Source organism: Oryctolagus cuniculus, chromosome 21, assembly GCF_051225735.1.
Source record: "Oryctolagus cuniculus isolate XC-2025 breed Fujian yellow rabbit chromosome 21, ASM5122573v1, whole genome shotgun sequence".
Lineage (NCBI taxonomy): Eukaryota > Metazoa > Chordata > Mammalia > Lagomorpha > Leporidae > Oryctolagus > Oryctolagus cuniculus.
The window spans coordinates 9,826,165-9,852,809 of record NC_142887.1 but is presented as its reverse complement, the minus strand read 5'-3'; the positions used below and the strand labels follow the sequence as shown (position 1 = coordinate 9,852,809).

Below are 26,645 nucleotides of genomic sequence, written 5' to 3'. Positions count from 1 at the left end.
GCAGGAGCATTACTCAGGAACTGGATCAGAAGTGGAGTAGCCAGGACTTGACTCCGCGCCCTTATGGAATGCTGGTGTTGCAAGCAGCAGCTTTACCTGCTGTGCGTGTTTTTTTTGGACAGGCAGAGTTAGACAGTGAGAGACAGAGAGAAAGATCTTCCTTTTTTCTGTTGGTTCACCCCCCAAGTGACCGCTGGTGCACTGTGCTGATCCGAAGCCAGGAGCCAGGTGCTTCCTCCCGGTCTCCCATGCAGGTGCAAGGCCAAAGCACTTGGGCCATCCTCCACTGCCTTCCCGGGCCACAGCAGAGAGCTGGACTGGAAGAGGACTAACCAGGACAGAACTGGCATCCAACTGGGACTAGAACCCGGGGTGCCGGTGCTGCAGGCGGAGGATTAGCCTAGTGAGCTGCGGCGCCGCCTTTTTTTTTTTTTTTTTTTTTTTTTTTTTTAAGATCTGTTTGTTTGAAAGGCAGAGTTACAGAGAGGCAGAGGCAGAGAGAGAGGTCTTCCATCTGATGGTTCACTCCCCAGATGGCTGCAACGGCCAGAACTGTGTCGACCCGGAGCCAGGAGCTGCCTCCCCGTCTCCCATGTAGGAGCAGGGGCCCAAGGACTTCAGCCATCTTCTGCTTTCCCAGGCCATAGCAGGGAGCTGGATTGGAAGTGGAGCAGCCAGGACTCAAACTGGCGCCCATGTGGGATGCTAGCAGTTTACCCACTATGCCACAGCACCAGCCCCACACCTCTGTTTTATAATAGAATTGAAACTCTCCCCTCCCAGATTTTCTTCCATATTCTCTTATTGTTTTTGTCTTTTTAACTTATTTGAATGTCAGAGAGAGAGAGAGAGAGAGATGCTCCCATCTTGGTTCATGCATGCATTCTGCCTTGCTGGTCAGCAGGCCGCGCCACTCCACAGCCCTGGATTACCAGGTCCAAACCGGTCTCCTGCTAGGCTGGACTTCTGGTTCCCATGAGGATAAATAGACTCGACCGTGTCCAGCTGTCACACACTGTCCTGCTCAAACGCAGCGACTTACGGGAGCCTCTCTGTGAAATGTGTGGGAGGAGGGATACAGGCCGGGCTTACTCAGGAAGGCTTCCCTTCTCAAACTTTACAAGATTGACAGTTTGGCCACGTCAACCTGATCTGCAGATTCACTCTCCCGAAGTGCCCACTGGAGCCCCAGCTACCCGGTTCCTATCCAGCTCCCTGCTGATGCGCCTGCGAAGGCAGCAGAGGATGCCCAAGTCCTTGGGTCCCTGCACCCATGTGGGAGGCCTGGGTGGAGCTCCTGGCTTTGAGCTGGCCCAGCCCTGGCTGTTACAGCTATTTGGGGAAATGAACCAATGAATGGAAGATCTGTCTCCCTCTCTTTCTGTTGTTCTTTCAAATGAATAGCCTTAAAAATGGGTGCAGTGGCTTGGGTCACTGCTTGGTTGCCCCCATCCCACACTGGATAGCTGGTTTGCCGATACTGCGCTTTCAGTCCAGCTCCCCTGGGAGACACCAGGTGATGGCTCAGGTGCTTAGGTCCATGCACACCACGTGGGAAATCCGGAGGAAGCCCTGGCTCCCGGCTTCCACCTGGCGCAGCCCTGGCTGTTGCAAGGCCTTTGACAAACAAGGTGTCAGCCTTTCGGAGCCCTTTCAGGAGGCTGGGTTTCTATCAGCACCGTGGGGGCCGGCGCCGTGGCGGTGGGTGCTGATCCCATGGGGCGCTGGCCTGAGCCCCGGCTGCTCCCCCTCCCCTTTCCATCCAGTGCCCTGCTAACGGCCTGGGAAAGCAGTGGGGGACGGCCCAGGCACTTGGGCCCTGCACCTGCGCGGCCGCTGCGGCCCTTTGGGGAGTGAACCAGTGGACAGAAGACTCTCTCTGTAACTGCGTCTAAAATATATCTCTTTTTATAAAAAAGAAAACACTATTTGGCGTTCACTGTTGGCCATGGTGCTAAGCACCACGTGCGGGACTTAAGAAAATTCACGGGGACTGGAACGACCTCTGCGGCTTCCCGGGCACCAGACATCGTGACGGAGCGCTCCTTACGTCAGACATCGTGACGGAGCGCTCCTTACGTCAGACATCGTGACGGAGCGCTCCTCACGTCAGACATCGGCCTGACCCCATGAGCCTTCACCTCATTTAATCTGAAGCCTCGAGAGGTAGCGCGCCCTGGTGGGCGGGGCCGGGACGTTCAGCCCGGCTCAGGGGCGGGCTGTTTCTCCGTCGGCCCAATCACGGGGCGCTGCTTCTGCCAGCCGGAAGTCGATTGGCGGTTGCCATAGCTCCAGGCGTGCGCTTGACAAGATGGCGGCGCCCGCGCGGCGGCGGCAGTGACTTCGCCGCCGGGTTCTTCCCTGCTTGTGAGGCGCGCGCGGTTCGAGCGTCGCGGCCCATGAAGCCCAAGGCATGGGCTTTCCGCCGCCGTCCCCTCTCCTCCTGGGGCTCCTTGTTCTGCAGGGAGCACTGAGGCCGCTGCGGGGGGACCTGGGTGTGTGCCGCGGCGCGGAGGCCGAGGAGGCCGGGCTGACGGGCCGGGGCAGGGATGCCGCGGGTCCCGGGGGTCTGGGCGCCGTGGCCAGTGACCCTTGGCCGTCCCTTTCCTTCCCCTCCAGTTTTCGTCCCGTCTTTCATCCGAATGTCCGGTCCTGCGGTCAGCGCGACCCTGGTGGGAGGCACCGAGGATGTGACCGTGACCCTGGCCGCGCTGCAGGCCGAGGCGGGTAAAGAGGCCGAGGGCCCCGGCTCTGCCCACGCGCGGGGAGGAAGCGCGGGACCCGGTGCTGCCGGCGCCCCGCAGGCGGGCTTCACGCTGGAAGCGGCAGTGGCGGAGCCCTCCTCGGGCCGTCCGCGCGCGCTGCTACCGAGGTCCACGCAGGGGTCCCGCGGCGGGGACTGCTGGCCGCTGGCTTGAGCGTGGCCCTCTGCCCTTCTCTCCCCCAGGAGTGCTGCCGGGCCCGGCCTGCGGATTGCCGCCCAGCAACGAGACGGCCGCCTGGAGCCTGGCCACGACCCCGGCTGTGGTGAGGGCGCTCTGGCCGCGCAGGCCGAACCTTGGGGAAACTGGAAGGGCACCCGTCCAGCCCGGGGCTGGGGCACCCGGCCGTGCCCTGCGTCAGGTTGTTTGTCACAGCCGGAGGCCTGCATCTTCCCGGGAGATTCTCAGATGGGTCTGGTGCTGTAGAACGCTCTCGAGCCACCGATGGTGTCCAGCGCGGAGCCGTGTGTCCTCTCCTGGGCGCCAGGCCTCCACCCTGGGGACGAAAGGAGGGGACAGCCCCGCTGCACTTGGGCCCAAGGAAGAACATCCCCGGGTCCGGGGGGCGCGGGGGACAGCCCCCGAGGATGATGGGGAAACCAGGAGATGCTAGCGGAATTAGACTGTGGGCAGCGTTTGTGTCAGACTGGGCAGCACCAGAGGGTCAGGGGAGGCGTGGCAGGGAGTTCCGTGGTCCGAGGCTGCTTCCCTGCTGTTTTCCCAGAGGCGCCCCTACAGGTGCTGGGGTCCCCTGGCTCTGAAGGCACAGCGGTCTGTCTCTTCCAGAACTCGCTGGAGGTGACGGTCAGATGGAAGGGAGGCCCGTGTTCCTCCAGCGAGACAGAACCCTTTCCCGAGTCCCCGTGCCTGGTGCAGACCCTCCTGGTGTCGGCGGCTCACAACGCCACCTGCTTAGCACATCTGCTCATCCAGGTGGAGATCTACGCCAACTCTTCCCTGACGCCACACGCTTCAGGCAAGGATCCTGTACTCTGTTGTCGTGGATGTCCTGGTGTCTTCTCATTGTTGAGGTTCCCACTGTGGATTGCTTAGTTAAGGTTTGTTTTATCTGGTTCCACTGCTAGCATCTTTGTAAGCTGTCTTAAATCCTTTTTGGGAGTAGGTGAAATTTGTTTCCATGTGTTGAACCCATGGCTTTTTTTTTTTTTTAATTAAGGTTTTTTTTTTAATTTATTTATTTGAAATTACAGAGAGAGGTAGAGATAGAGAGAGAGGTCTTCCATCTGCTGGTTCACTCCCCAGATGGCTGCAACGGCTGGAGCTGCGCTGATCCAAAGGAAGGAGCCAGGAGCTTCTTCTGGGTCTCCCACACGGGTGCAGGGGCCCAAGGACTTGGGCATCTTCCACTGCTTTCCCAGGCCATAGCAGAGAGCTGGATCTGAAGAGGATCAGCTGGGACTTGAACTGGAGCCCATATGGGATGCCGGTGCTTCAGGCCAGGGCATTAATCTGCTGTGCCACATCACTGGCCCCAAGGTTGCTTTTTTTTTTAAAAAAGAAAATATTATTTGTTTGAAAGGCACAAATAGAAGTAGAGTGAGAGAAAGAGAGATGGTCCACCTGCTAGTTCAATCCCAAATGGCCACAGCAGCCAGGGCTTGGCCAGCGTGAAGCCAGGAGCCAGGAGCCTCTTCTGGGTCTCCTATGCAGGTGCAGGGGCCCAAGCACTTTGCCATCTTCCACTGCTTTCCCAGGCTGCGTTAGCAGGGAGCTGGATGGGAAGTGTAGCAGCTGAGATTCAAACCTGTGTCCATGTGGTCTGCAAGCAGTGTAGGCGGAGGCCAAACGCCAGCCCCCTAGCTCTGTTTAAAGAAGAAAAAAATAAAAAATGAAGATTCCTGAGGTTATAGAAAAACACTAGGTTTTCAGTGAAAACTTTTGACCTACAATTCCCCTTCTTTGAGTAAGTCTGCTGATTAGGCTTAGAGAAACATGTATTCCTTCCCTAAAAAAAAAACAAGCAAACCCACGATACCACACTAACGTGATTCCTGAGTTTGTAGTTTTTGGAGATTTTGTAGCTCCGAGATTGTTCATTTGAGCACAGGTAGGGTCACCTCATTCATTTCACAGCCGCATGGCAGCCTACATGTGTGTGTGTGTGTGTGTGTGTGTGTGTGTGTGTCCCGTTGCTTAGCTAACCAGTCTCTTACTGTTGGCTGGGCTCTGAGCTCCTTTCTGGCTTTGGTGCTGGGACTCGTGTATGCACCTCTGGACGTGAGAACATGTTGTCCATCGGCCTCCCTCTCAGGTAACTGCTAAGGGCAAAGGCGCTTCCACCCAAGGAGACCGTGTTGAGGGGCCTGCTCTCTGCCCTGCGGCAGACTCCAGCATCCATCAAGGGAAGAATCGCTAGGTGGCATCCCTCGTCCCATCCCCCATGGCCTCCTGCTGCTTGAGGAGGGCTAGGAGGAGCCAGGCCAGTGCCACTCAGCTGCCGGCGGTGCCCTCGGCACACTGCCTGGGGAGAAAGGCAGGTGCAGGGAGCCACAAACAGCCTGAAGTCTTCTGTCAGAGAGGAGGCAGAAATCAAAGCACCTCTCTGTGGGTCTGAGTAAGTTCTGGAGTGGGATCTGGGAAGCTGATAACCAGCATACCCCAGCCAGGCCAGGGGTGATGTGAGGGCAGAGAAGCGCTGAGTGAGAGTGAGGACTTTGCTTTTTAAATATCATCTTAAGTTGTTTTTTTTTTTTTTTTTTTTTTTTTTTTTTTTTTTTTTTTTGAGGGTGGTGCTGTAAGAAAAATGCTAGATTTATTTTTTCCTGAAAACCATTTTATTTAGAAACTGGGCAATGGTGAGGGGTTCTGCCATGTGAAGAGTACCTGGGTGATGGACGCTCGGCTCAGATCTGTTGCAAGGCACGTGAGCAGTGAGAGCAGGTGTCGGGGAACGATGCCGTAATGATGCTCCTCCCCAAAAGGGAACCTCTTTAATGTTCACCCAGAGTCTTCTGTCTACCCTGCTGACTCCCACCTCACCTGTGTGACTCTTAAACAGGCTGTTGGAAATGAGAGGGGGTGGCACCAGCATTTTTCAGCACCCACTGTATGCAAGACCGTTTGCACGCCTTGTCTTGTTTAATTCCTGCGCTGGTCAGGGGAATTCAAGGGGGAGCATTGAGGCTAAGGAAGGGTCTGTAACTTGCCCAGGGTTGACCAGAGTGAACATTCTGGAATTCAAAACGTTCCACCTCCAAAGCCTGAACTTGCCCAGCTGTGTTCTCGTCTGTCTTACAGAAAAGGCAATCTCTGGTTTTCCTTTTATTTTTTTAAAGAGATTTATTTATTTTCAAGATTTATTTTATTTATTTGAATGACAGTTACAGAGAGAGGTAGAGCCAGAGAGCAGGCGAGGTCTTGTATCCGCTGGTTCACTCCCCAGATGACCACAACAGCCAGAGCTGAGCTGAGCTGAAGCCAGGAGCCTCTTCCAGGTCTCCTGGGTGCAGAGGTCCTTTCTGCTGCCTTCCCAGGGACTCGAACTGGCGCCCGTATAGGATGCTGGTGCTGCAGGTCGGGGCCTTAACCTGCTGCATCAGAGCACTGGCCCCAAGATTTATTTGTTTATTTGAAAGTCAGAGTCACAGACAGAGAGGGAGAGAGATATCGTCCATCTGCTGGTTCACTCCCCAGATGGCCACAATGGCCGGAGCTGGGCCATGTTGAAGCTGGGAGCAAGGAGTTTCATCTGGGTCTCCCACCTGGGTGCAGGGGCCCAAGACTTGGGCCATTGTCTGCTGCTTTCCCAGGCACATTAACAGGGAGCTGGATGGGAAGTGGAGCAGCTGGGTCTCTTAACTGGTGCCCGCACGGGTGCTGGTGTTGCAGGCTGAGGCGTAACCTGCTGTGCCACAGTGCCGATCCCTCTTCGTGGCTTCTTACCTGCGCCATCTCCCTTGGATGCTGTGGGCTTGTATTTTTCTCTGCTCCAGGTGCCCTCCTGGGTTCCCAAGAGGAATCCGTTATGGTGTCTACTCCTTTCCGGTCACGTGATCTATTTACCTGTCTTTCCTCCCTGAGGGTGAGGGAAGAGCAAGATGGAGGTGTCGAGGACAGGCAGAGCGGGGCCAGGGGTTTCTGCAGAAAAGGGATATGGCGTACCTTGTATTTTTTTTTTTTTTTTTTTGACAGAATGGACAGAGAGAGAGACAGAGAGAAAGGTCTTCCTTTGCCGTTGGTTCACCCTCCAGTGGCCGCTGTGGCCGGCGCACCGCGCTGATCCGAAGGCAGGAGCCAGGTGCTTCTCCTGGTCTCCCATGGGGTGCAGGGCCCAAGTACCTGGGCCATCTTCCACTGCACTCCCTGGCCACAGCAGAGAGCTGGCCTGGAAGAGGGGCAACCGGGACAGAATCCGGTGCCCAGACCGGGACTAGAACCCGGTGTGCCGGCACCGCAGGCGGAGGATTAGCCTAGTGAGCTGCGGCGCCGGCGCGTACCTTGTATGTTTAGAAAGACCTTTGTGACTCTCAATTCAGAGAGAGGAGACCCCAAGGGGGTTGATGCTTCAGACTGGCTGGAATAGTTCATTTATTGCAGGTAAAATCCCCTGAAGTCCTCCCTTGACTTAATTTCCCTCTTCCTTGCAGCAGAATCTGCTGTGAAGATGTGCGTTTATGATATGAGAGGGACTTGGCACTGGGGATGTAGTATAACGACGTAGGAGCTTGTGGCCAGGTGGATTCCGGATAAGCTAAAATGTCGCCAAGGCTTCGGTTCGGTCAGCTAAAAAGAGGTCATGAGTTTGTGGCCGGCGCCGCAGCTCACTAGGCTAATCCTCCGCCTTGCGGCGCTGGCACACCGGGTTCTAGTCCCGGTCGGGGCGCCGGATTCTGTCCCGGTTGCCCCTCTTCCAGGCCAGCTCTCTGCTGTGGCCCGGGAGTGCAGTGGAGGATGGCCCAGGTGCTTGGGCCCTGCACCCGCATGGGAGACCAGGAGAAGCACCTGGCTCCTGGCTCCTGCCATCGGATCAGCGTGATGCGCCGGCCGCAGCGGCCACTGGAGGGTGAACCAACGGCAAAGGAAGACCTTTCTCTCTGTCTCTCTCTCTCATTGTCCACTCTGCCTGTCAAAAAATAAAAAATAAATAAAAAAAATAAGAGGTAATGAGTTTGAAGGAGTAGATGCTTAATGTCATTCTGTGTTATGAAAAGGGATATTCAGCTTATTGAAAGATAGAACTCGTGCCATGCATTTATCTGAACTTGCAACTTTTAGTCGGCCGATCAACCGTGACTTCTTCAGCTCATCATAGCTGGCGTGTTTTCTTGGATGCGGGTTTTCTGGGAGCAGCAGGTGCGGTAGACCAGTAGTTAATGGGGTCAGTGCAGGACTCAGATGTGGTGTACGCATGGCTTGTGAAATTCTTTGACGTGGGATGTTTGGAACTGGTGATGGGAAATGCAGTGTCTCGCGTCCCCGCGCAGTGCGGAGGGCGTGACAATGCCCTGTCCGAGTTCATGAACTTTCCTATTCTGTATGCTTTGCAGAGAATGCGACTGTTATTCCCAACCAAGTGTATCAGCCTCTGGGGCCTTGTCCCTGTAATTTAACAGCCGGGGCCTGCGACATCCGCTGCTGCTGTGACCAGGTACGTTCACTGTTGAGCGCAAAGGTTACGGGGACACGGCGCCCGCAGTTCCCCGTCAGTAGCTGTGTATTGGGTGGTCTCTCAAGGTTACGGGGACACGGCGCCCGCAGTTCCCCGTCAGTAGCTGTGTATTGGGTGGTCTCTCAAGGTTACGGGGGCACGGCGCCCGCAGTTCCCCGTCAGTAGCTGTGTATTGGGTGGTCTCTCAAGGTTACGGGGACACGGCGCCCGCAGTTCCCCGTCAGTAGCTGTGTATTGGGTGGTCTCTCAAGGTTACGGGGGCACGGCGCCCGCAGTTCCCCGTCAGTAGCTGTTTATTGGGTGGTCTCTCAAAACTGGGATTGTATTTCGTGTTGCAAATTGCTTTCCAATTGGGTCTTTAGTTAATAGAAGGAAAAGACGTATCTCTTTGGGTAAAGCCAAGATTGTGAAGATTATACTTACACTGAGAGGCTGATTTGAATATTATTTATTTACAAGTGTTTAGGAAACATAAAAGGAAGGAAATGTGATTTTTCAATGATTTTTAGAATTGTGCAGATGTCACGACTATCTAATTTTAGAATTTTTCCTACACCCCCAAAAAGAACCCTGTGCCTGTTTGCAGTCCCTCTCATTCCACCTGTTAGCACCTGTGCCCCCACGTCCAGTCCTCTGGTCCCCCTGTTAGCACCTGTGCCCCCACGTCCTGTCCTCTCATTCCCCCTGTTAGCACCTGTGCCCCCGTGTCCTGACCTCTGGTCCCCCTGTTAGCACCTGTGCCCCCACGTCCTGTCCTCTGGTCCCCCCTGTTAGCACCTGTGCCCCCACGTCCAGTCCTCTGGTCCCCCTGTTAGCACCTGTGCCCCCACGTCCTGTCCTCTGGTCCCCCTGTTAGCACCTGTGCCCCCGTGTCCTGTCCTCTGGTCCCCCCTGTTAGCACCTGTGTCCCCACGTCCTGTCCTCTGGTCCCCCTGTTAGCACCTGTGCCCCCGTGTCCTGTCCTCTGGTCCCCCCTGTTAGCACCTGTGTCCCCGTGTCCTGTCCTCTGGTCCCCCTGTTAGCACCTGTGCCCACGTGTCCCGTCCTCTGGTCCCCCTGTTAGCACCTGTGTCCCCGTGTCCCGTCCTCTGGTCCCCCCTGTTAGCACCTGTGTCCCCGTGTCCTGTCCTCTGGTCCCCCTGTTAGCACCTGTGCCCCCGTGTCCCGTCCTCTGGTCCCCCTGTTAGCACCTGTGTCCCCGTGTCCCGTCCTCTGGTCCCCCCTGTTAGCACCTGTGTCCCCGTGTCCCGTCCTCTGGTCCCCCTGTTAGCACCTGTGCCCCCACGTCCTGTCCTCTGGTCCCCCCTGTTAGCACCTGTGCCCCCACGTCCTGTCCTCTGGTCCCCCTGTTAGCACCTGTGCCCCCACGTCCTGTCCTCTGGTCCCCCCTGTTAGCACCTGTGCCCCCGTGTCCTGTCCTCTGGTCCCCCCTGTTAGCACCTGTGCCCCCGTGTCCTGTCCTCTGGTCCCCCTGTTAGCACCTGTGCCCCCACGTCCTGTCCTCTGGTCCCCCCTGTTAGCACCTGTGTCCCCGTGTCCCGTCCTCTGGTCCCCCCTGTTAGCACCTGTGCCCCCGTGTCCTGTCCTCTGGTCCCCCTGTTAGCACCTGTGCCCCCGTGTCCCGTCCTCTGGTCCCCCCTGTTAGCACCTGTGCCCCCGTGTCCTGTCCTCTGGTCCCCCTGTTAGCACCTGTGCCCCCACGTCCTGTCCTCTGGTCCCCCTGTTAGCACCTGTGCCCCCGTGTCCTGTCCTCTGGTCCCCCCTGTTAGCACCTGTGCCCCCACGTCCTGTCCTCTGGTCCCCCTGTTAGCACCTGTGCCCCCACGTCCTGTCCTCTGGTCCCCCTGTTAGCACCTGTGCCCCCACGTCCTGTCCTCTGGTCCCCCTGTTAGCACCTGTGCCCCCATGTCCTGTCCTCTCATTCCCCCTGTTAGCACCTGTGCCCCCGTGTCCCGTCCTCTGGTCCCCCCTGTTAGCACCTGTGCCCCCGTGTCCTGTCCTCTGGTCCCCCTGTTAGCACCTGTTCCCCCGTGTCCTGTCCTCTCATTCCCCCTGTTAGCACCTGTGCCCCCGTGTCCCGTCCTCTGGTCCCCCCTGTTAGCACCTGTGCCCCCACGTCCTGTACTCTCATTCCCCCTGTTAGCACCTGTGTCCCCGTGTCCCGTCCTCTGGTCCCCCCTGTTAGCACCTGTGCCCCCGTGTCCTGTCCTCTGGTCCCCCTGTTAGCACCTGTGTCCCCGTGTCCTGTCCTCTGGTCCCCCTGTTAGCACCTGTGTCCCCGTGTCCTGTCCTCTGGTCCCCCTGTTAGCACCTGTTCCCCCGTGTCCTGTCCTCTGGTCCCCCCTGTTAGCACCTGTGCCCCCACGTCCTGTCCTCTGGTTTCCACTGCTTTCTCAAGCACATTAACGGGGAGCTGGATCAGAAGTGGAGCAGCTGGGACTCAAACTGGTGCCCATCTGGGATGCTGGCGCTGCAGGCAGAGGCTCAGCCTGCTGTGCCACATGCCAGCCCCATAGCATCTGCTTCTTATCCGCTTGTCTGCTCCAGGACGTTTGCGTTGTTTTCACTGTGGCTGTCGTGAGCGATGGTGCCGTGAGCCTGGTGTGCAGTGCTTGTGTGGCTGTCTCTGTTTCTCTTGGGTTCAGACCCTGGAGGGAACGGCTGATCACTGGGTGACTGTGTTTACCCTTTTGGGGAACTGTTTTCTAAGGCTCTTGCACCTCTGTATGTCCCCACCAGCAGTTGCTGTGAGTTGCAGTTTCTGCAGGCTCTCAGTGCTGTTGATGTCTGGTGTTGGTTAGGTTATAGCCATCCCTGCGAGTGTGCAGTAGAATTTCATTGTGATTTTTACTTGTATTTCTCTAGTGGCAATGGTGTTGAGCTTTTTGTGTGCTTACGGTGTACTTGTGTATCTTCTTTGGAGAAAGGTCTGTTCAGAGCGTTTGCAGACTTTTTTATTTATTTATTTAAAGGCAGAGTTTCAGAGAGAGAGATAGGAAGAGACAGAGAGAGGTCTTCCATCTGCTGAGTCACTTGTGGCCACTTGGACTGGGCCAGGCTGAAACAAGGAGCCTGAAACTCCTTCCAAGTCTCCCATGTGGGTGCAGGGGTCCAGATGCTTGGCCCATCTTCCATTGCTTTCCCAGAGCATTAGCAGGGAGCTGCATCACAAGCAGAGAGCAGGGACTCAAATGGTGCCCACAAGGGGTGCTGATGACCAAAGCGGTGGTTTAACCTGCGGAGCCACAGTGCTGGCCCAGCTGTTCACTTCCTTGTTGGTGTCTTTTAAAACACAGATTTTTTTTTTTTTTTTTTGACAGGCAGAGTGGACAGTGAGAGAGAGAGACAGAGAGAAAGGTCTTCCTTTTGCCATTGGTTCACTCTCCAATGGCCGCCGCGGCCGGCGCGCTGCGGCCGGCGCACCGCGCTGATCCGATGGCAGGAGCCAGGAGCCAGGTGCTTTTCCTGGTCTCCCATGGGGTGCAGGGCCCAAGCACCTGGGCCATCCTCCACTGTACTCCCTGGCCACAGCAGAGAGCTGGCCTGGAAGAGGGGCAACCGGGACAGAATCCGGCGCCCCAACCGGGACTAGAACCCGGTGTGCCGGCGCCGCTAGGCGGAGGATTAGCCTAGTGAGCCGCGGCGCCGGCCTAAAACACAGATTTTTTAATATGATGGAATCTAGGTGTTTCTTTTGTTGCTCTGTGCTTCTGGTGTCATATTTTAGAAACTGTTGCCTAATCCCAGGATGGATAGATATTTTTAAATTCTTACTTAGGTTTAAGAGGAATGCAGAATGTAAGAGAAGTGCACTTGCTGGTACCTGAATCACTGCCGTGTTTGGATGAGTGCAGTTACATGTGGTTGGGTTTTTCGCACCCCCACTAGCGGAACAAATATTTATTTTTTAAACCGACAAGCTATAGCTACTTAATGTATACGGTCTGGTGTGTGCGGAGGTGAGTGCACCCAGGTACCCATCACCTCAATCAGTACCATAGCTTGTCTGTCACCTCCACGTTTCCTCCCACTCCTTTGTTGCTGTTTTGTTTTATTTCCTTTTGTGATAGAGCACTCAACGTAGGATCTACCCTCTTAGCAAAGTTTTAGGTGTGCTGTCGTGGTTGGAGAGAGTAGGGTGTGTATTCATGTGAACCCACATCACCCCCACGCCAGCCCACCTGGTGTTTTCCAAGTGCCTTTCGCTGGCTGACACGCGTGCACCGCAGCACCAGCCCCGGCCCACTGGGATTCCCTGCCTGGTGACTGTTAGCTAACCGTGCCTGTCACTTAGGACACAATTTTTTGTTCACATTGCTCTTTTTTAAAACGGTAGAACGGGGGCGAGCATTTGGCCGAGTGGCTGAGATGCTGCCATCCTGCATCAGAGTGCCTGGGTTCGACACCCACATCTGGTTCCTGCCTCCAGCTTCCTGCTGACCGTGGGAGTCAGCTGTGGTAGCGCAATTGGTTGAGTTCCTGCCATCCACGTGGGAGGCCTGGATTGAGTGTCCAACTCCTGGCTTCAACCCTGGCCCAGCCTGGGCTCTCACAGGCACTTGGGGAGTGGACCAGGAATTGGAAATTCTCCATGTCTCTCTCAAATAAATAAACTAAAACAAAATGTAGGGGCTGGTGTTATGGCACAGTGGGTGAAGCTGCCGCCTGTGATGCCGGCACCCCATATCAGGAGTGCCAGTTCAGGTCCCAGCTGCTCCACTTCTGACCCAGCTCCCTGCTAATGGCCTGAGAAAAGCAGTAGAAGATGGCTCAAGTGCATGGGCCCCTGCACCCACACAGAAGAGCCAAATGGAGCTCTGGTCTCCTGGCTTCAGCCTGGACTAGCCTGGGCTATTGGTGGCCATTTAGGGAGTGAACCAATGGATGGAAGATCCCCATCTCTCCCTCCATATCACTCTGCCTTTTTTTTTTTTGACAGGCAGAGTGGACAGTGAGAGAGAGAGACAGAGAGAAAGGTCTTCCTTTGCTGTTGGTTCACCCTCCAATGGCTGCCGCGGCCAGTGCACTGCGGCCGGCACACCGTGCTGATCCGAAGGCAGGAGCCAGGTACTTCTCCTGGTCTCCCATGGGGTGCAGGGCCCAAGCACTTGGGCCATCCTCCACTGCACTCCCTGGCCACAGCAGAGAGCTGGCCTGGAAGAGGGGCAACCGGGACAGAATCCGGCTCCCCGACCGGGACTAGAACCCGGTGTGCCAGCGCCGCAAGGTGGAGGATTAGCCTAGTGAGCCACGGCGCTGGCAACTCTGCCTTTTAAATAAATAAAAATCTTAAAAAAATTTAACTACCTGTCCTCCTCCCGACCCCCCCAGTTAAAAAACAAGCCAGCAGATCACTGTTGTACCCTCAGCAGGAGAAGGACTGAGGGTGTGAGGATGTGTTGTAAGTTTTCGGTCCCGCCATCCTTTGTGAAACCGGGCAGGTGTGGATGAGCAGGTGACTGGTGAGTGAATGGGTTGTGTTGCCCGGCGCTGTGGCGTAGGAACTCTGCCCAAGCACGTCCTTAGGCTTCTCTGGGCTGCGTGTCCTCTGTTGGAGCCCCCATCTGGGGTCTGCTCTGTTCCTTCACGTGGGGCGCCTCTCAGGCTCCAGCACGCTGGGGTTCCCTGGAAGGCGTCACGTTTGCTAGGGCTCTGTGAAGGGAATTCTGGAGCTGGTGGAGGCACTCTGAGATGGCACAGATGCTGTTTGTTCACCCCGCTGGGCTGCCCGGAGGCCCGGGGAGGGCTCGCCTGCTCACTGCCGCTCTCCTCTGCTTCCAGGAGTGCTCCGCGGAGGGCCGGGAGCTGTTCGCGCAGTCCTGTCTCGGCGGTGTGTTTGGCGGGGACGTCAGTCCTCTGTTTGATCAGCTCTGCTCCGCCGGGGCGGCACAGCAGGTCCCGGACTGGTTTCCCTGGCTGTGTGTGCAGTCGCCCCCGGCCAATTCGCCCTTCCTCGGCTACTTCTATCACGGCTCTGTGTAAGTGCCCGGGGCAGCGCTCTGCAGCCCCACTGGCCGCTCGTCCCTCGGGCCACGTTTTTCTCAGTGCCTCTCCAGGGGGTCCTTGCTTCGAGGATTCGCTTCTAGATTTCCGTTAGCAGCTCGATTTGCGTGAAGTATTTGAGGGAATTGGGCCTCACTGAAAGTGGATGGACGGCACACACAGCTGGTCCGTGACTCTCTAGGGTAGGGGCTCACGGGGTCTGTGACCTGCTGCGCTGTTGAGATGTTCAAGCTCCCTGGGATTTCCGTCTTCGCAAACACGAAGAGCTCAGAGGAGAGCCGTGTTTTAGCAGATGCCTGCGGGAGTGTCAGTGAAAGTCCGTCTCTGATTCGCAGCTCCCAGAGACCCCGCGCTGCCTCGCAAGTGCATCTGTACGCCGAGCCAAAAGACTCTTCGCACTTTGGTTACAAACAAGGAGATCCCATCATGACTCTGGATAAGGCATATCTCACTGTTCCACAGGTAACGGTGGCCGCTGTGGGTTCATCTGAAAGAGCCCCAGAGAGAGGGAGAGATTCTAGAGAGAGGGAGAGAGATTCTAGAGAGAGGGAGAGAGATTCTAGAGAGAGGGAGAGAGATTCTAGAGAGAGGGAGAGAGATTCTAGAGAGAGGGAGAGATGGATCTTCTAGATGCTGGTTCATGCCCCTGATGCTCGCAACAGCCGGGGCTGGGCAAAGCCAGGAGCTCCATCCAGATCTCCTGTCTGGTGGCAGGGACTGAAATCCTTGAGCCATCAGCTGCTGCCTTCCCAGCGTGTGCGTTTTGATTCAGGAAACCGAATCAAAATCAGAGGCAGGGCTGGATCCCAGGCACTGTGATACGTGGTGCGTGTCCCCAGTGGCGGCTTCATGTCTAGTCCTCTGTTTTTATTAGGTAATATTTGTTGTGACTCCTCAGTTAGTGGCTTCCATGCCTTGATTAGCAAATTCATTGAGTATTGTACTCAACTGGTCAGTTTGTCAGTGATCTAGGCAGCAGGTTAGCAGTAGGAGCAGGCAGCGGAAAGGATAGTGCTAAGACTCCCTGACCTGTTGTTGTGGCTGGCAGCGAGGCCGTAGCTGCCGGGTTTGTCCCCTACCCCCAGGTGTCCCTGGCTGGCAGCGAGGCCGTAGCTGTGGGTTTGTCCCCCACCCCCAGGTGTCCCTGGCCGGGCAGTGTATGCAGAATGCCCCGGTGGCATTCCTGCAGAATTTTGATGTCAGATGCACCACCCATCTGGAAGCATACCAAGAGCGAGATGGAATCATCAACACGAAGATAAGGAATGGGACCGTAGGAGGTATGTGCCGTCAGTTTGGAAACAGTAGGGTGGAGTAGGTAGCTGTGAGCACGTCGGTCACTTCTTCCTGGCTGACTGAGGAAAGTATTTTTGGGAAAAGCTCCACGCCGTAGAGGGCATAGTGTTTATCAGTGCTTCTTTATTCTTTTTTATTCTTTTATTTTTATTTTCATTTTTGACAGGCAGAGTTAGAGAGACAGAGAGAAAGGTCTTCCTTTTTCCATTGGTTCACCCCGCAAGTGGCCGCCACTGTCGGTGCACTGTGCTGATCCGAAGCCAGGAGCCAGGTGCTTCTCCTGGTCTCCCATGGGGTGCAGGGCCCAAGCACTTGGGCCATCCTCCACTGCACTCCCGGGCCACAGCAGAGAGCTGGCCTGGAAGAGGGGCAACCGGGACAGAATCCAGCGCCCCGACTGTGACTAGAACCCGGTGTGCCAGCGCGCAGGCGGAGGATTAGCCTAGTGAGCCGCGGCGCCGGCCTATCAGTGCTTTTTTGAAGGTTGAAGGTTCACGTGATGTCAGAGTGCACAACTCAGTGGCACTGGCTGCATGCACAGTGTTGTGCAGCCGTCACCTCTGTCCAGCCCCAGAACGTTCCTCGCCCAGAAGGAAGCTGCGGCCTGAACAGCCGCCCTCGTTCTCCCCTGCGCTCGGACCCATCCCTGGATTTGCCTGTTCTGGACATCTCACACCAACGGAGGCACCCTCTGTGTGGCCTTTGTGTCTTTGGCTTAGCGTCGTGGTTTTGTGGTTCCTCGGTGTGGTAGCATGGGTCGATGTTTCATTCCACCGAAGGTGGAGTCAGAGTGGGCGCGTGGCCAGGCCACGTGGTATCTGTCAGCTGGTGTCTCCACCTTTTGGCTCTCACCGACAGTGGCGCTGTGAACACCGCAGGCAGCTTGCGTGTGGACAGTGTCTTCATTTCCCTTGGCGGGACACACAGGGATGCACCTGCCATGCCAGGTGCTAACATGGCGTCTTGAGGGACCCACAGACTGTTTGCCGCTCCCACCGGTGCTGTGCTCCTGTGGGTTCTCGGGAGGGAGGCCTGCCAGGTTATTGTCTCCAACTTGAGGGTTTTCCCCCTCGCTTATGACTGATGGTGGAGGGGGTTCCCAGTTGGCACGTGGGGGAGGCTCAGCGGCCGTGTTTGCCTGGCCAGCTTTCCTTTGGCCACGTAGGCCATGTGGTCCCCAGGAAGGTCATGTATGTTTCCTTTTAGGCATAGTTACGCCAAAAGTAACCTACGAGGAAGCAACGGACCTCGGCAAATACATCAGCACTACAGGTATTTTCATGGTACACTTTCATGTCCCTGCTGCAGGAGGGTGTGGGTCCCTTCCTACGAGTACCGTACGTAGTGGAAGACGTTGTAGAGTTGTTCACGGTAGTCAGAAAGCATCGCAGTAGCACCGTCTCTTCTTTGTCCTGTGTGTCCTGCTTGCTTGAGACTCACTCCCATGACCTTGAGCTGGCTCCTTCGCAGGCCTTGGGCGTTTGCCACACCATTAAGGGATTCTTTAGGACATGATGTTTTTACTTCCTGCTTTCTTAGATTATTAGTCTTTGTAATTGTGATGCAGTCACATGGGTTACAGTTGGCTGACGTTACCAGGGCTTTGTTTTCAGTGCTGGGTACCATTTACTTTTCAAGGTGTTTGAATTCTCCAGTGTACCCCTTACTTCGTCAAGTGTCAGTAGAGCTGGGGGCACCTCGCTGGCCCCTGTTGGGAGGGGAGGCCTCTGAAATCCCACAGACCTCTCCCTGAGGGTGCACTCTGTGCCACATCTCAGCCGGGTGCTAGGAAGGGGCCAGATCTCACCGAGGACGCTGTGGTGGAACAGAGAGGCTGGGCACTGCCACTTCCTTGACAGAGGTGCTGCGTTAGGAGTTGGGTTGGGCAGGGGCAGGCAGTGGCCGGTGCCCAGGCAGTCGTGAGCTCCAGGAGGGCCTCTCATTTCTGAATGTGTTCTTATACTTGCAGAAACACTCTTAGGTAATGGGTCAGCCCCCAGAAACGTGACCGTGGAAGAGCATTACGTCTTCAGATGGAACAATAACACAATCAGTGAAGTGAACGTTAGAGTCATCAGGGCGGAAGTCAGTGCCTCCTGGAAAGGTAACTCTGGTGGCGGAGTGAGACGCTTCTGTTTATTTCTGTCTTCAAGATTCTCGTCGTTATGATACATAAAACTAAGAGCCATCTCTGGTGTCTTTTTATGATGAATCAAAGAGGCAGCATTTTGTGTGTGTGTGTCAAAATGAAATTTTAAGGTAAATAAAGTAGGACCATGGGGGAATCTTCCCTTCCGAGTGGAGTAGCACACACTGTGTTTTTATTTTGTTTTGTTTCTAGGAACAATGACGCAGAGATTTACAGTGCAGTTTTTAAGTTATAACAGTGGCGACGAGAAGGAATATTCTGGAAATCCAGGTGAGACGATGGCCCCTGGTGTGAAGAGATTTTGAGGTCCATGTAGAGTTTGTTCACAATACACATTTTCCATGAACTTAAAATTTTTTTTAAAAACTTTTATTTATTAAAGAGCGTGTGTGAGAGAGAATGCAGGCGAGTGTATGCCCATCCATTGGTTCGCTCCCCAAATGCCTTACAGCTAGGGCTGGGCTGAGGCTGGGACGGGGGCTGGGAACACAGCCCTCCGAGGGTGGCAGCCTCCCATGGTGCCCGTTAGCAGGAAGCTGGAGTCAGGAATTGAACCCAAGTGCTCTGACGTGAGTTGCAGGCATCTTAACTGCTAGGCTAAATGCCTGCCCCTGAATCACTACATACAATGTCAACAAAGCCATGCAAAAGAAGGGGTTCTTTAAAAACGACCTTTGTTAGCTCCTTCAGCACGCATCCCTGCCTGATTAAGAAGGTAAACGTGGGGGAGGGACGTGGCACCGGTTAAGCCACAGCTTTGTGAGGCTGGCATCCCGCATCAGAGTGCCGGTCTGAGTCCAGGCTGCCCTGGTTGCAATGCAGCTTCCTGCTCATGTGTCCGGGAAGGCAGCAGAAGATGGCCCAAGTGCTTTGGCCCCTGCCACCTGTCACCCCTGTGGGAGACCAGTGTTGAGCTCCTGGCTCCTGGCTTCCACTTGGCTGTTGTGGCCATTTGGTGGTGGTGGTGAACCAGTGGAGATATAAACTCTGTCTTCCTCTGTCATCCTGCCTTTCAAATAAATAAGTAAATAAATACATCTTAAAAAAAAAGAATAAAAAAGAATTAAAAAAAAAAGAATAGTAAAAGGGGGAATGCGTAGGTGGAGGGCCTGGGTCCAGAACACACCTATGACTCCTGACTGCAGCTTCCTGCTAACGCAGACCATCTTCCACTGCCTTCCCAGGTGAGTTAGCCGGAAGCTGGATTGGCGGCGGAGCAGCCGGTACTCCAGCCTGCCCTCCAGTGTGGAATGCCAGCCTTGCATGTGGGAGCCTAGGAGGAAAGGTGTTGACTCTCACTTGCTGTGTTGTCTAGGTTACCAGCTGGGCAGGCCTGTCCGGGCTCTGAACACCGACAGGCTGAACAACGTCACGAGTTTGTCCGTCTGGCAGCCAGGTGATTGGTTAGCCGCCCTGGTAAGCTAGAATCGGGAGCACTGCCGTGGTCGGATCAAGTCATCAGCTCTCCTAAATGGCAGCGGACTTGGGCGGGGGGTGGTGGTGACTTTCCGTGCTTCTGCAGTTGTCTTTGCTCTAAGGAATGTTCCCGTTGTTTGCACCTGCAGTGCTGGCTATCAGAATGAGAGGACTCAGCAGGATTGTCCCGAGAGTCCGCCTGTAGCCGCGCATGGTGCTGGCTGGGGCATGCGAGTAGCTCCACCCTGAGTGGTGGGAAGTAGCCACACCCTCCAGAGGCCCTGGGGGTCATGTTCAGAGGAAACCCTGGTCTGGTCCTGGAATGTGGTACAGGAAGGACCAGAGCAGCAGTGATGTCAGCTTTCAAAAACTGGGGACTTTATTTCTACTCATTCTTTTCTCTGTCAATAGAAACTTTGAAATGAACCTGTTACCCAGTAAAAACAAAGAGGTGATAGTTTTTTCCTGTTACAGCTGGAAGGGGTTTGTGTACGTCGGCGACTGTGAGACCCATTTTATTTGGAGAAGATGTGTCGTCCGGGTGCCTGTTAGAAGTCGGGATCCGTGAAAACTGTACCGCGCTCCGGTGAGTGAGTCACCAGTAAGCTGTCCGTGTCCTGAGTGGCTGATTAAAGTTAACTCACTGCACCCATGAGGAAGACGACATGAATACGGGTGAACATTCTGTAAAAGTTGGGCCAGTGTTTGGCCTAGTGGTTAAGGCACTGTTTGGGATGCCGGCATGCCATACTGGAGTGCCTGGGTTCACGTCCCAGCTCTGTCTCCAATTCTAGCCTCCTGCTAATGTGCACCCTGGCAGGCAGAAGGTGATGGCTCAGGTGGGCTCCCTACCACTCTGGCGGGAGACCTGGATGGAGTTCCCAACTCCTGGCTCTGGCCTGGATTAGTCCTGAGTGTTGTGGGCATTTGGGGAGTGTAACAATGAATAGATCTTCCTCTGTCAGTCTCTCTCTGTCGCTGCCTTTCCAATAAACTGAAAATTTAAAAATTATAAAAATGATAATGAATAAACACGAACTTGTGCTAGAGTTGATTCAACGTCAGTGTAGAGGAAACAGTGCTCGTTCCTGGGGCTGAAGCCATTTGTCATTAAAAAAAGTCCTTGAATTGTTTCTACTTGCTCTTCCAACCTGTCTCTTCCCATTCTCTCTCTCTCTCGCTCTCTTATTTTTTATTTATATGTTTAAAGATTTATTTATTTATTTGACAGAATTACAGAGATAGGGAGAGACAGAGAGAGATCTTCCATCTGCTGATTCACTCCCCAAATGGCTACAACAGCCTGGGCTGGGCCCAGCAGAAGCCAGGATCCTGGAACTCCATCCGGGTCTCCCACCTAAGTGACAGGGCCCACACACTCGGGCCATCTTCTGCTGCTCTCCCAGGCACATTAGCAGGGGGCTGAATTGGAAGCAGAGCACCTGGGACTTGAACCTGCACCCATATGGGATGCTAGTGTTTCGGGCAGTGGCTTAACCTGCTATACCACAATGTGGGGTCCTCTCTCTCTCTCTCTCTCTCTCTCTCTCTCTTTCTTTCTCCCCCTCTCCCCTCCCCCTCCCTCCCTCCCTGTCAGATTTATTTATTTGAAAGGCAGAATTACAGAGAGGCAGAGAGAGAGAGGTCTTCCATCTGCTGGTTCACTCCCCAAACAGCCGCAATGGCTGGAGCTGTGCTGATCTGAAGCCAGGAGCCAGCAGCTTCTTCTGGGTCTCCTGCAGGTGCAGGGACCCAAGGACTTGGGCCATCTTCTGCTTTCCCAGGCCACAGCAGCGAGCTGGATTGGGAGTGCAGTAACTTGGACTCAAACCAGCACCCATATGGGACGATGGCACTGCAGGTGGAGGCTTTACCAGCTACGCCGCAGCGCCGCCCCTCCCTTCCCTTATTTTAAAATCTTGTTTATGTATTTGAGAAGCAGAGAGACTGACAAACATAGATAATACAAGAAAGGAGGGAGGTCCAGTTCCAGTTCTGGATCTTCACTAAATTTTCTGACTCAGAATCCTAGCTAGATACATAGGTTCCTCTCAAGCACAGCTGGACACTGACTGTTGAGGACTTCGGGGCCAGACCTGCTGACCACGAGCTGCAAACTGTCTTACTCTCTTGTAGGGAGAATGCTGTTGAAAGACTGAGTTCATTAATACAAGCAACTCATGTGGCAATGAGAGGCAACTCTGACTACAGCGACCTCAGCGATGGCTGGCTCGAGATCATACGTAAGTCAGAGCTGCACATGTGTGTGTCCTGTGTGCGCTGGTCCTGCAGTCGTCGTGTTGGAGCCCGACCCCAGAGGCCGCCTCTCTGTGGTCCAGACAGGAAGTGCTTTCCGTCTTTCACCTCTTTTTGTGATGCTGTTTTTGTTTGTTATAACGTTGTTGTTTGTTTTCATTTCATTTGAAAGGCAGAGAAATAGAGAAATTTTACTTGAGAAACAGAGAAATAGAGAGAAAGAGAGAGATCTTCCACCCACTGGTTCACTCCCTGAATGCTTGCAACAGCCAAGGCTGGGCAGGTCGAAGCCAGGAACCTGGAACTCCATCAGGGGTTGGCTTGTGGGTGGCAGGGACCCACCCAGCTCTTGGAGCTGTCACTTGCCATCCCCAGGGGTGCACCTTAGCAGGAAGCTGGATGGGAAGTGGAGTAGCCGGGACCAGAAATGAGTACAGAGATCCCAAGCAGCCTCTTAACCACAGCTCCAAATGCCTGCCGAGCCTTTTTTTTTTTTTTTTTAAAGTTAATTGATTTATGTCAAAGAGTTACAGAGAGAGAGAAAGACAGATAGAGAGGTCTTCCGGCTGCTGGTTCACTCCCCAAATGGCTGCAATGGCTAGGGCTGTGCCAGGTCCAAGGCAGGATCCAGGAGCTTCTTCCTAGGCCTCCCACAAGGGTGTAGGGGCCCAGGGACTTGGGCTATCCTCCACTGCTTTCCTAGGAGCATTAGCAGGGGGCTGGATCAGAAGTGGAACAGCTGGGATTCGAACCAACACCCCTATGGGATGCCAGAACTGCAGGCTGTGTCTTAACCTGGTGTGCCACAGTGCTGGCGTCTTTTTTGGCTTGGAGAACCTGCACCGCTGTCCGGCTCTGGGAGGGCTCCCAGGCAGCCCTGTGTTGACGCAGCCCCTACTCAGGGCACGAGGCCCGGGGTTCTATTGCCTTCTGCAAACAGGCTCTGCCTTCTGGGCCAGTGAGGCAGGCCAGGTAACAACCCCTGGAGGAGGGAGGGAATCGGTCAAGGCATCGGAGAAGGACGAACTGTGGGACTAAGGTGCCACGCAGAGCCCAGCGTGGCCAGGCCTGAGGTCGGAGGTGCTGGCATCTCATCATGGCTTAGCAAAGAGCAGCTGTGAGCCCAGTTAATCAGCAGATGAGAGGTGACAGTGACCTGTGGGTGTCAAAGACCAGGAACTTAGGTGTGCTAAGGAACGTGTCACCGACCTTCAACAAACCCGAGGGTCGCCTCGGAGCCTGCCACTGCCTCCCGTCGTCGGCCCCGCTGGCTTTTCCCGCTTGTGCCCGGCCCTCCGGGTGGATGAAAGTGAATTCCCTTCAACTCCGTGCTCTGCCCGCGGTGCTGCTGTGCCAACACTTTAGGAAGTCACGTTGCTGGTATTCAGGTGCACACCAAGCCAAGTGCTAAACGTCTGGGCTCTTGCCCGCGACACCTCTCTGTGCATCCCACTCTTCCCGTGGCCACGTGCACTTCTGTGGAAAGGCGGGGGACTGCCGCGGGGAGCGCAAAGCTGAGCCATGCTGTGTCACGTTTTGACGCCTGTCAGGCCTTTGAAAATTCCAGTGACTGATTTAGGAAACACTTTATGCATGTTGACCTGTGGCCCTGCCGGCTTCGAGGGGTCGCATGGCTAGGGAGTGAGAGGTGGCCAGAACCTGGTCGAGGCTGCGGTCTCATTCGGGGGACTCCCGGTGACAATCCCTTCTCAGCCTTCCACTGTCACAACACCGGAGGAGAAAAGCCTGACTTGACCTGTCTGTAGGTGTGGACGCCCCCGGTGCAGGTGCGGACCCGCCCACCAGCGCCAGCGGCATCTGCCTGGACGTCCCTGCCCAGCTGAGTGTCCGCGTCCTCATCGCAGAGGCTGGCGCGGTGCAGGGGCTCATCCAGCAGGAGATACTCGGCGTGGAGACGAGGTACGAGCAGGTCTCGGAGCAGCGGTCAGGAGTCCAGGGGCGGGCGCAGGGAGAACCAGAGACGCCGACCGAGAGTCCCGTTGTTCAGAGGGGTGCAGGGGAGGGCGCAGGGAGAACCGGAGACGCCGACCGAGAGTCCCGTTGTTCAGAGGGGTCCAGGGGAGGGCGCAGGGAGAACCGGAGATGCCGACCGAGAGTCCCGTTGTTCAGAGGGGTCCAGGGGCGAGCGCAGGGAGAACCAGAGACGCCGACCGAGAGTCCCGTTGTTCAGAGGGGTGCAGGGAAGGGCGCAGGGAGAACCAGAGACGCCAACCGAGAGTCCCGTTGTTCAGAGGAGTCCAGGGGCGGGCGCAGGGAGAACTGGGAGATGCCGACCGAGAGTCCCGTTGTTCAGAGGAGTCCAGGGGCGGGCGCAGGGAGAACTGGAGACACTGACTGAGACTGATTGTTTGACAGTTGTTAGCAGGACGACTGTGTGGAATTGTGTTTACAGAGGAATCTTTCTTTTTTTTCAAAGTTTTATTTATGTATTTGAAAGGCAGAGTTACAGAGAGGTGGGGAGAGACACAGAGAGAGAGAGGTCTCTATCCGCTGGTTCCCTCCCCACATGGCTGCAACGGCTGGAGCTGATCTGATCTGAAGCCAGGAGTCTGGAGCTTCTTCTGGGTCTCTCATATGGGTGGCAGGGGCTCAAGCACTTGGGCTGTTTTTTTGCTGCTTTCCCAGGCCATTAGCAAGTAGCTGGATTGGATGTGGAGCAGCTATATGGGATGCCAGCATGCAGGCGGTGGCTTTACCCACAATGCTGCAGCGCCGGCCCCAGAGGAAACCTCACAGTACTGTGTGTCGGAGATGACTGGGCTCCGTGGTGCCGAGCACATCTTGAAATCCATGCCTGTGACTGGCACGCTGCTCAGGGAACACTGCCCGGTGGTGGAGGCAGATAGGCAGGTTCCGGTGAGGGGCTCCCGCTTTTGGGCTCCCTGTGGCCTCGGGCAGTTATCTGAGCTCTCCGAGCTGCAGCCTCCTCACGGTAAGGGGTAAGGCAGGAGTAGGGCCGTGTGTCAGCCCCTCCCCGCTTGTGAGTGGGGGGCCCCAGGCCACACTGCCTTGAGCAGAAGGGAGTTTGTTGGTGCAGGGTTGGGAAAGCGCACATGCAGCAGTTCCTGGTGGCCGGGCCTTTTTGTCACCGTCTCCTGGCTGCTCTTCCCTCTGGTTTGGCTTTGTTCTCCTCAGCACATAGCAAAGACACGCCAGCAAGTCCAGGTGCCATCCCATGGAGCCTCCTCCCGTCTGTCCACAACCACCTGGGCAGATCTTTCCTGGTGCATCTGGGTCACGTGGGCCTTTCTGAGGCAAGCACTGTGGCCGGATGATAGACTGCTCTGATTGGCGGGATTCAGGTGCCGGGCCCAGGCGTAGATCGAGGCTGGTGCCTTCTGGTCTACTGAACTGAGAGTGGACAAGGGTGTCCCCCACGGAAACACTGGGGCAGTTTCCAGAAGGAAAGAGAAGGGCTGCGGTGCTGGGTGGGCAGAGGTAACAGACGGCAGCCATCGGAGGGCTGGCCGCAGGGGGTCTGCACCCAGGACTGTTACTGTTGAGACAGGTGACTCGGAGCACCTCTGTAGAGCGAGCTGGTGGACAGCAGCAGGGCTGGAGCTGGCTGCAGGGTCCCCCGGGGCTCCCGAAGCTCTTGGCTCTCTCGGGTCTGTCTGCAAACTGACATGAAAGGTCACACCAGGTGCCCAGGAGCTCATGGAAAATTCATGTCCCCGAAACCGACTCATGGGATCTCAAGACTGTTTTGCGCCCAGATAAACTTCTAATCCATGTTACCTTGGGTGTTTTGAAGCCCTCGGTGCTTGGTGTTCTTGGCAGACTGGAAACGAAGGGCGCTGAGTGGCCGGCGTGACCTTTCCCTCCCAGGTTCTCCACGGTGAACTGGCAGTACCAGTGTGGCCTGACCTGTGAGGACAAGGCCGGCCTCCTCCCCCTCGGCGTGTCAGTCCGATTCATTAAGATACCCGCGCAGCCACCCCGCCCTCGGACAAGGTAACCCGGTCGCTGACCCAGCTGGCCGGGGACAATGCATTCAGAAGTAGAAGGCCTATGCTGTAGTCGAGTCTCGGTTCACCTGTCGTAACCTTTCAAAACTTTGTTTCAGATTCCAGATCAACTTTACAGAGTACGACTGTACCAGAAACGAGGTGTGTTGGCCACAACTTCTATATCCGCTGACCCGGTATTATCAAGGTAGGACAAATCGGGTTTCTGGGTGGTTACAGACTACATGGTCATGTTGGCTCTTAGCATTGTCACTCTGCATGGTTTGGTTCTCCCTGCGTGATCGCAAGGAGCTGAGGACTAACGTCGCTCGGTTGTGCCCGCTGTCTTTCAGGGGAGCCGTACTCTCAGTGCGTGGCCAAGGGCTTGCTGCTGGCCTGGTTCCTCCTGCTGGCCGCCTTCCTCAGTAACCCCTGGACCAGGATACGCCAGGCCTGACTTCCAGAGACCACAGGCCTTTCCCCAAGGGTGTGCCTCTGCAAGCTTTAATAAATGAGACGTTTATTTTGCTGAAAGTGTGTAAGGTGTCGCGTGACTGACGGCCGCACCCGGTCCAGCCGCCCGGATGCTGCCTGCACCCAGTGAAATGCAGGAGAGGTAACCTTGGGAATCTAGCTCATCACCAACACCAGACCACAGCAGAGCCGGCCTCCGTAAGCTCCGCAGATCCCAGGAGCTGCCCCGCCCCCCGGGGACCCCAGTCCCCGGCCAGTGCAGCCCCTGGGAGGCGGGGGTGGGGGCTCCAGGAACTGGGCTCCAGACTTCGGCATAAAGCCTCAGAAGCGCACATCGCCCCGCCGCTGAGGGGTGGGGAAAGAGAGGCCAGGCTCCGGCGTCCCGCAAAGCAGCCGGCCATGGAGAGGAGCGAGGATGGCGGGGTTCCTGCCTGCCAGGCGCACCAGTCTCGGCCCTCCAGGCACTCCGGTTCCGGCCCGCCAAGCGCTCTGGTCCCCGGCCTGCGAGACGCACCGGTCCCGGCCCGCCAGGCGCATCGGTTCAGGCCTGCGAGGCGCACTGGTCCCAGCTGGCCAGGCGCATTGGTCCCGACCTGCGAGACGCACCGGTCCCAGCTGGCCAGGCACGTTGGTCCCGACCTGCGAGGTGCACCGGTCCCAGCTAGGGGCCGGAGGGGCGGGGGTGGGCGTCT

At 55.9% G+C, this 26,645-nt stretch overlaps 1 protein-coding gene across 3 annotated transcripts; it reads left to right on the top strand.

Moving 5' to 3' along the window:
* The first annotated feature begins 2,251 nt into the window (after nt 1-2,251).
* Nucleotides 2,252-26,013, top strand: TCTN2 (tectonic family member 2). Of its 3 annotated transcripts, none has more exons than XM_008251635.5 (18): nt 2,252-2,495; nt 2,620-2,727; nt 2,948-3,027; nt 3,549-3,738; nt 8,270-8,370; nt 14,173-14,369; nt 14,730-14,856; nt 15,533-15,674; nt 16,897-16,962; nt 17,660-17,794; nt 18,032-18,109; nt 19,155-19,235; nt 19,730-19,841; nt 21,392-21,498; nt 23,278-23,431; nt 25,361-25,486; nt 25,599-25,687; nt 25,833-26,013. In XM_008251635.5, the coding sequence occupies exons 1-18, from the start codon at nt 2,414-2,416 to the stop codon at nt 25,934-25,936; spliced, it is 2,079 nt and encodes a 692-aa protein (XP_008249857.3). In that variant the 5' UTR covers nt 2,252-2,413; the 3' UTR covers nt 25,937-26,013. The 3 variants fall into 3 exon arrangements, with proteins under 3 accessions (XP_008249857.3, XP_008249858.3, XP_089179129.1); XM_008251636.5 differs by having other exon boundaries at nt 2,280-2,411; XM_089323003.1 differs by having other exon boundaries at nt 2,288-2,495; nt 2,620-2,723.
* The last annotated feature ends 632 nt before the right edge of the window (nt 26,014-26,645 follow it).

Coding starts and splice junctions, on each gene's coding strand:
- TCTN2 (XM_008251635.5), top strand. CDS start 2,414: ATGGGCTTTCCGCCGCCGTCCCCTCTCCTCCTGGGGCTCCTTGTTCTG. Junction 14,370..14,729: donor TACTTCTATCACGGCTCTGT/GTAAGTGCCCGG, acceptor TCTGATTCGCAG/CTCCCAGAGACCCCGCGCTG. Junction 17,795..18,031: donor AGTCAGTGCCTCCTGGAAAG/GTAACTCTGGTG, acceptor TTTTGTTTCTAG/GAACAATGACGCAGAGATTT.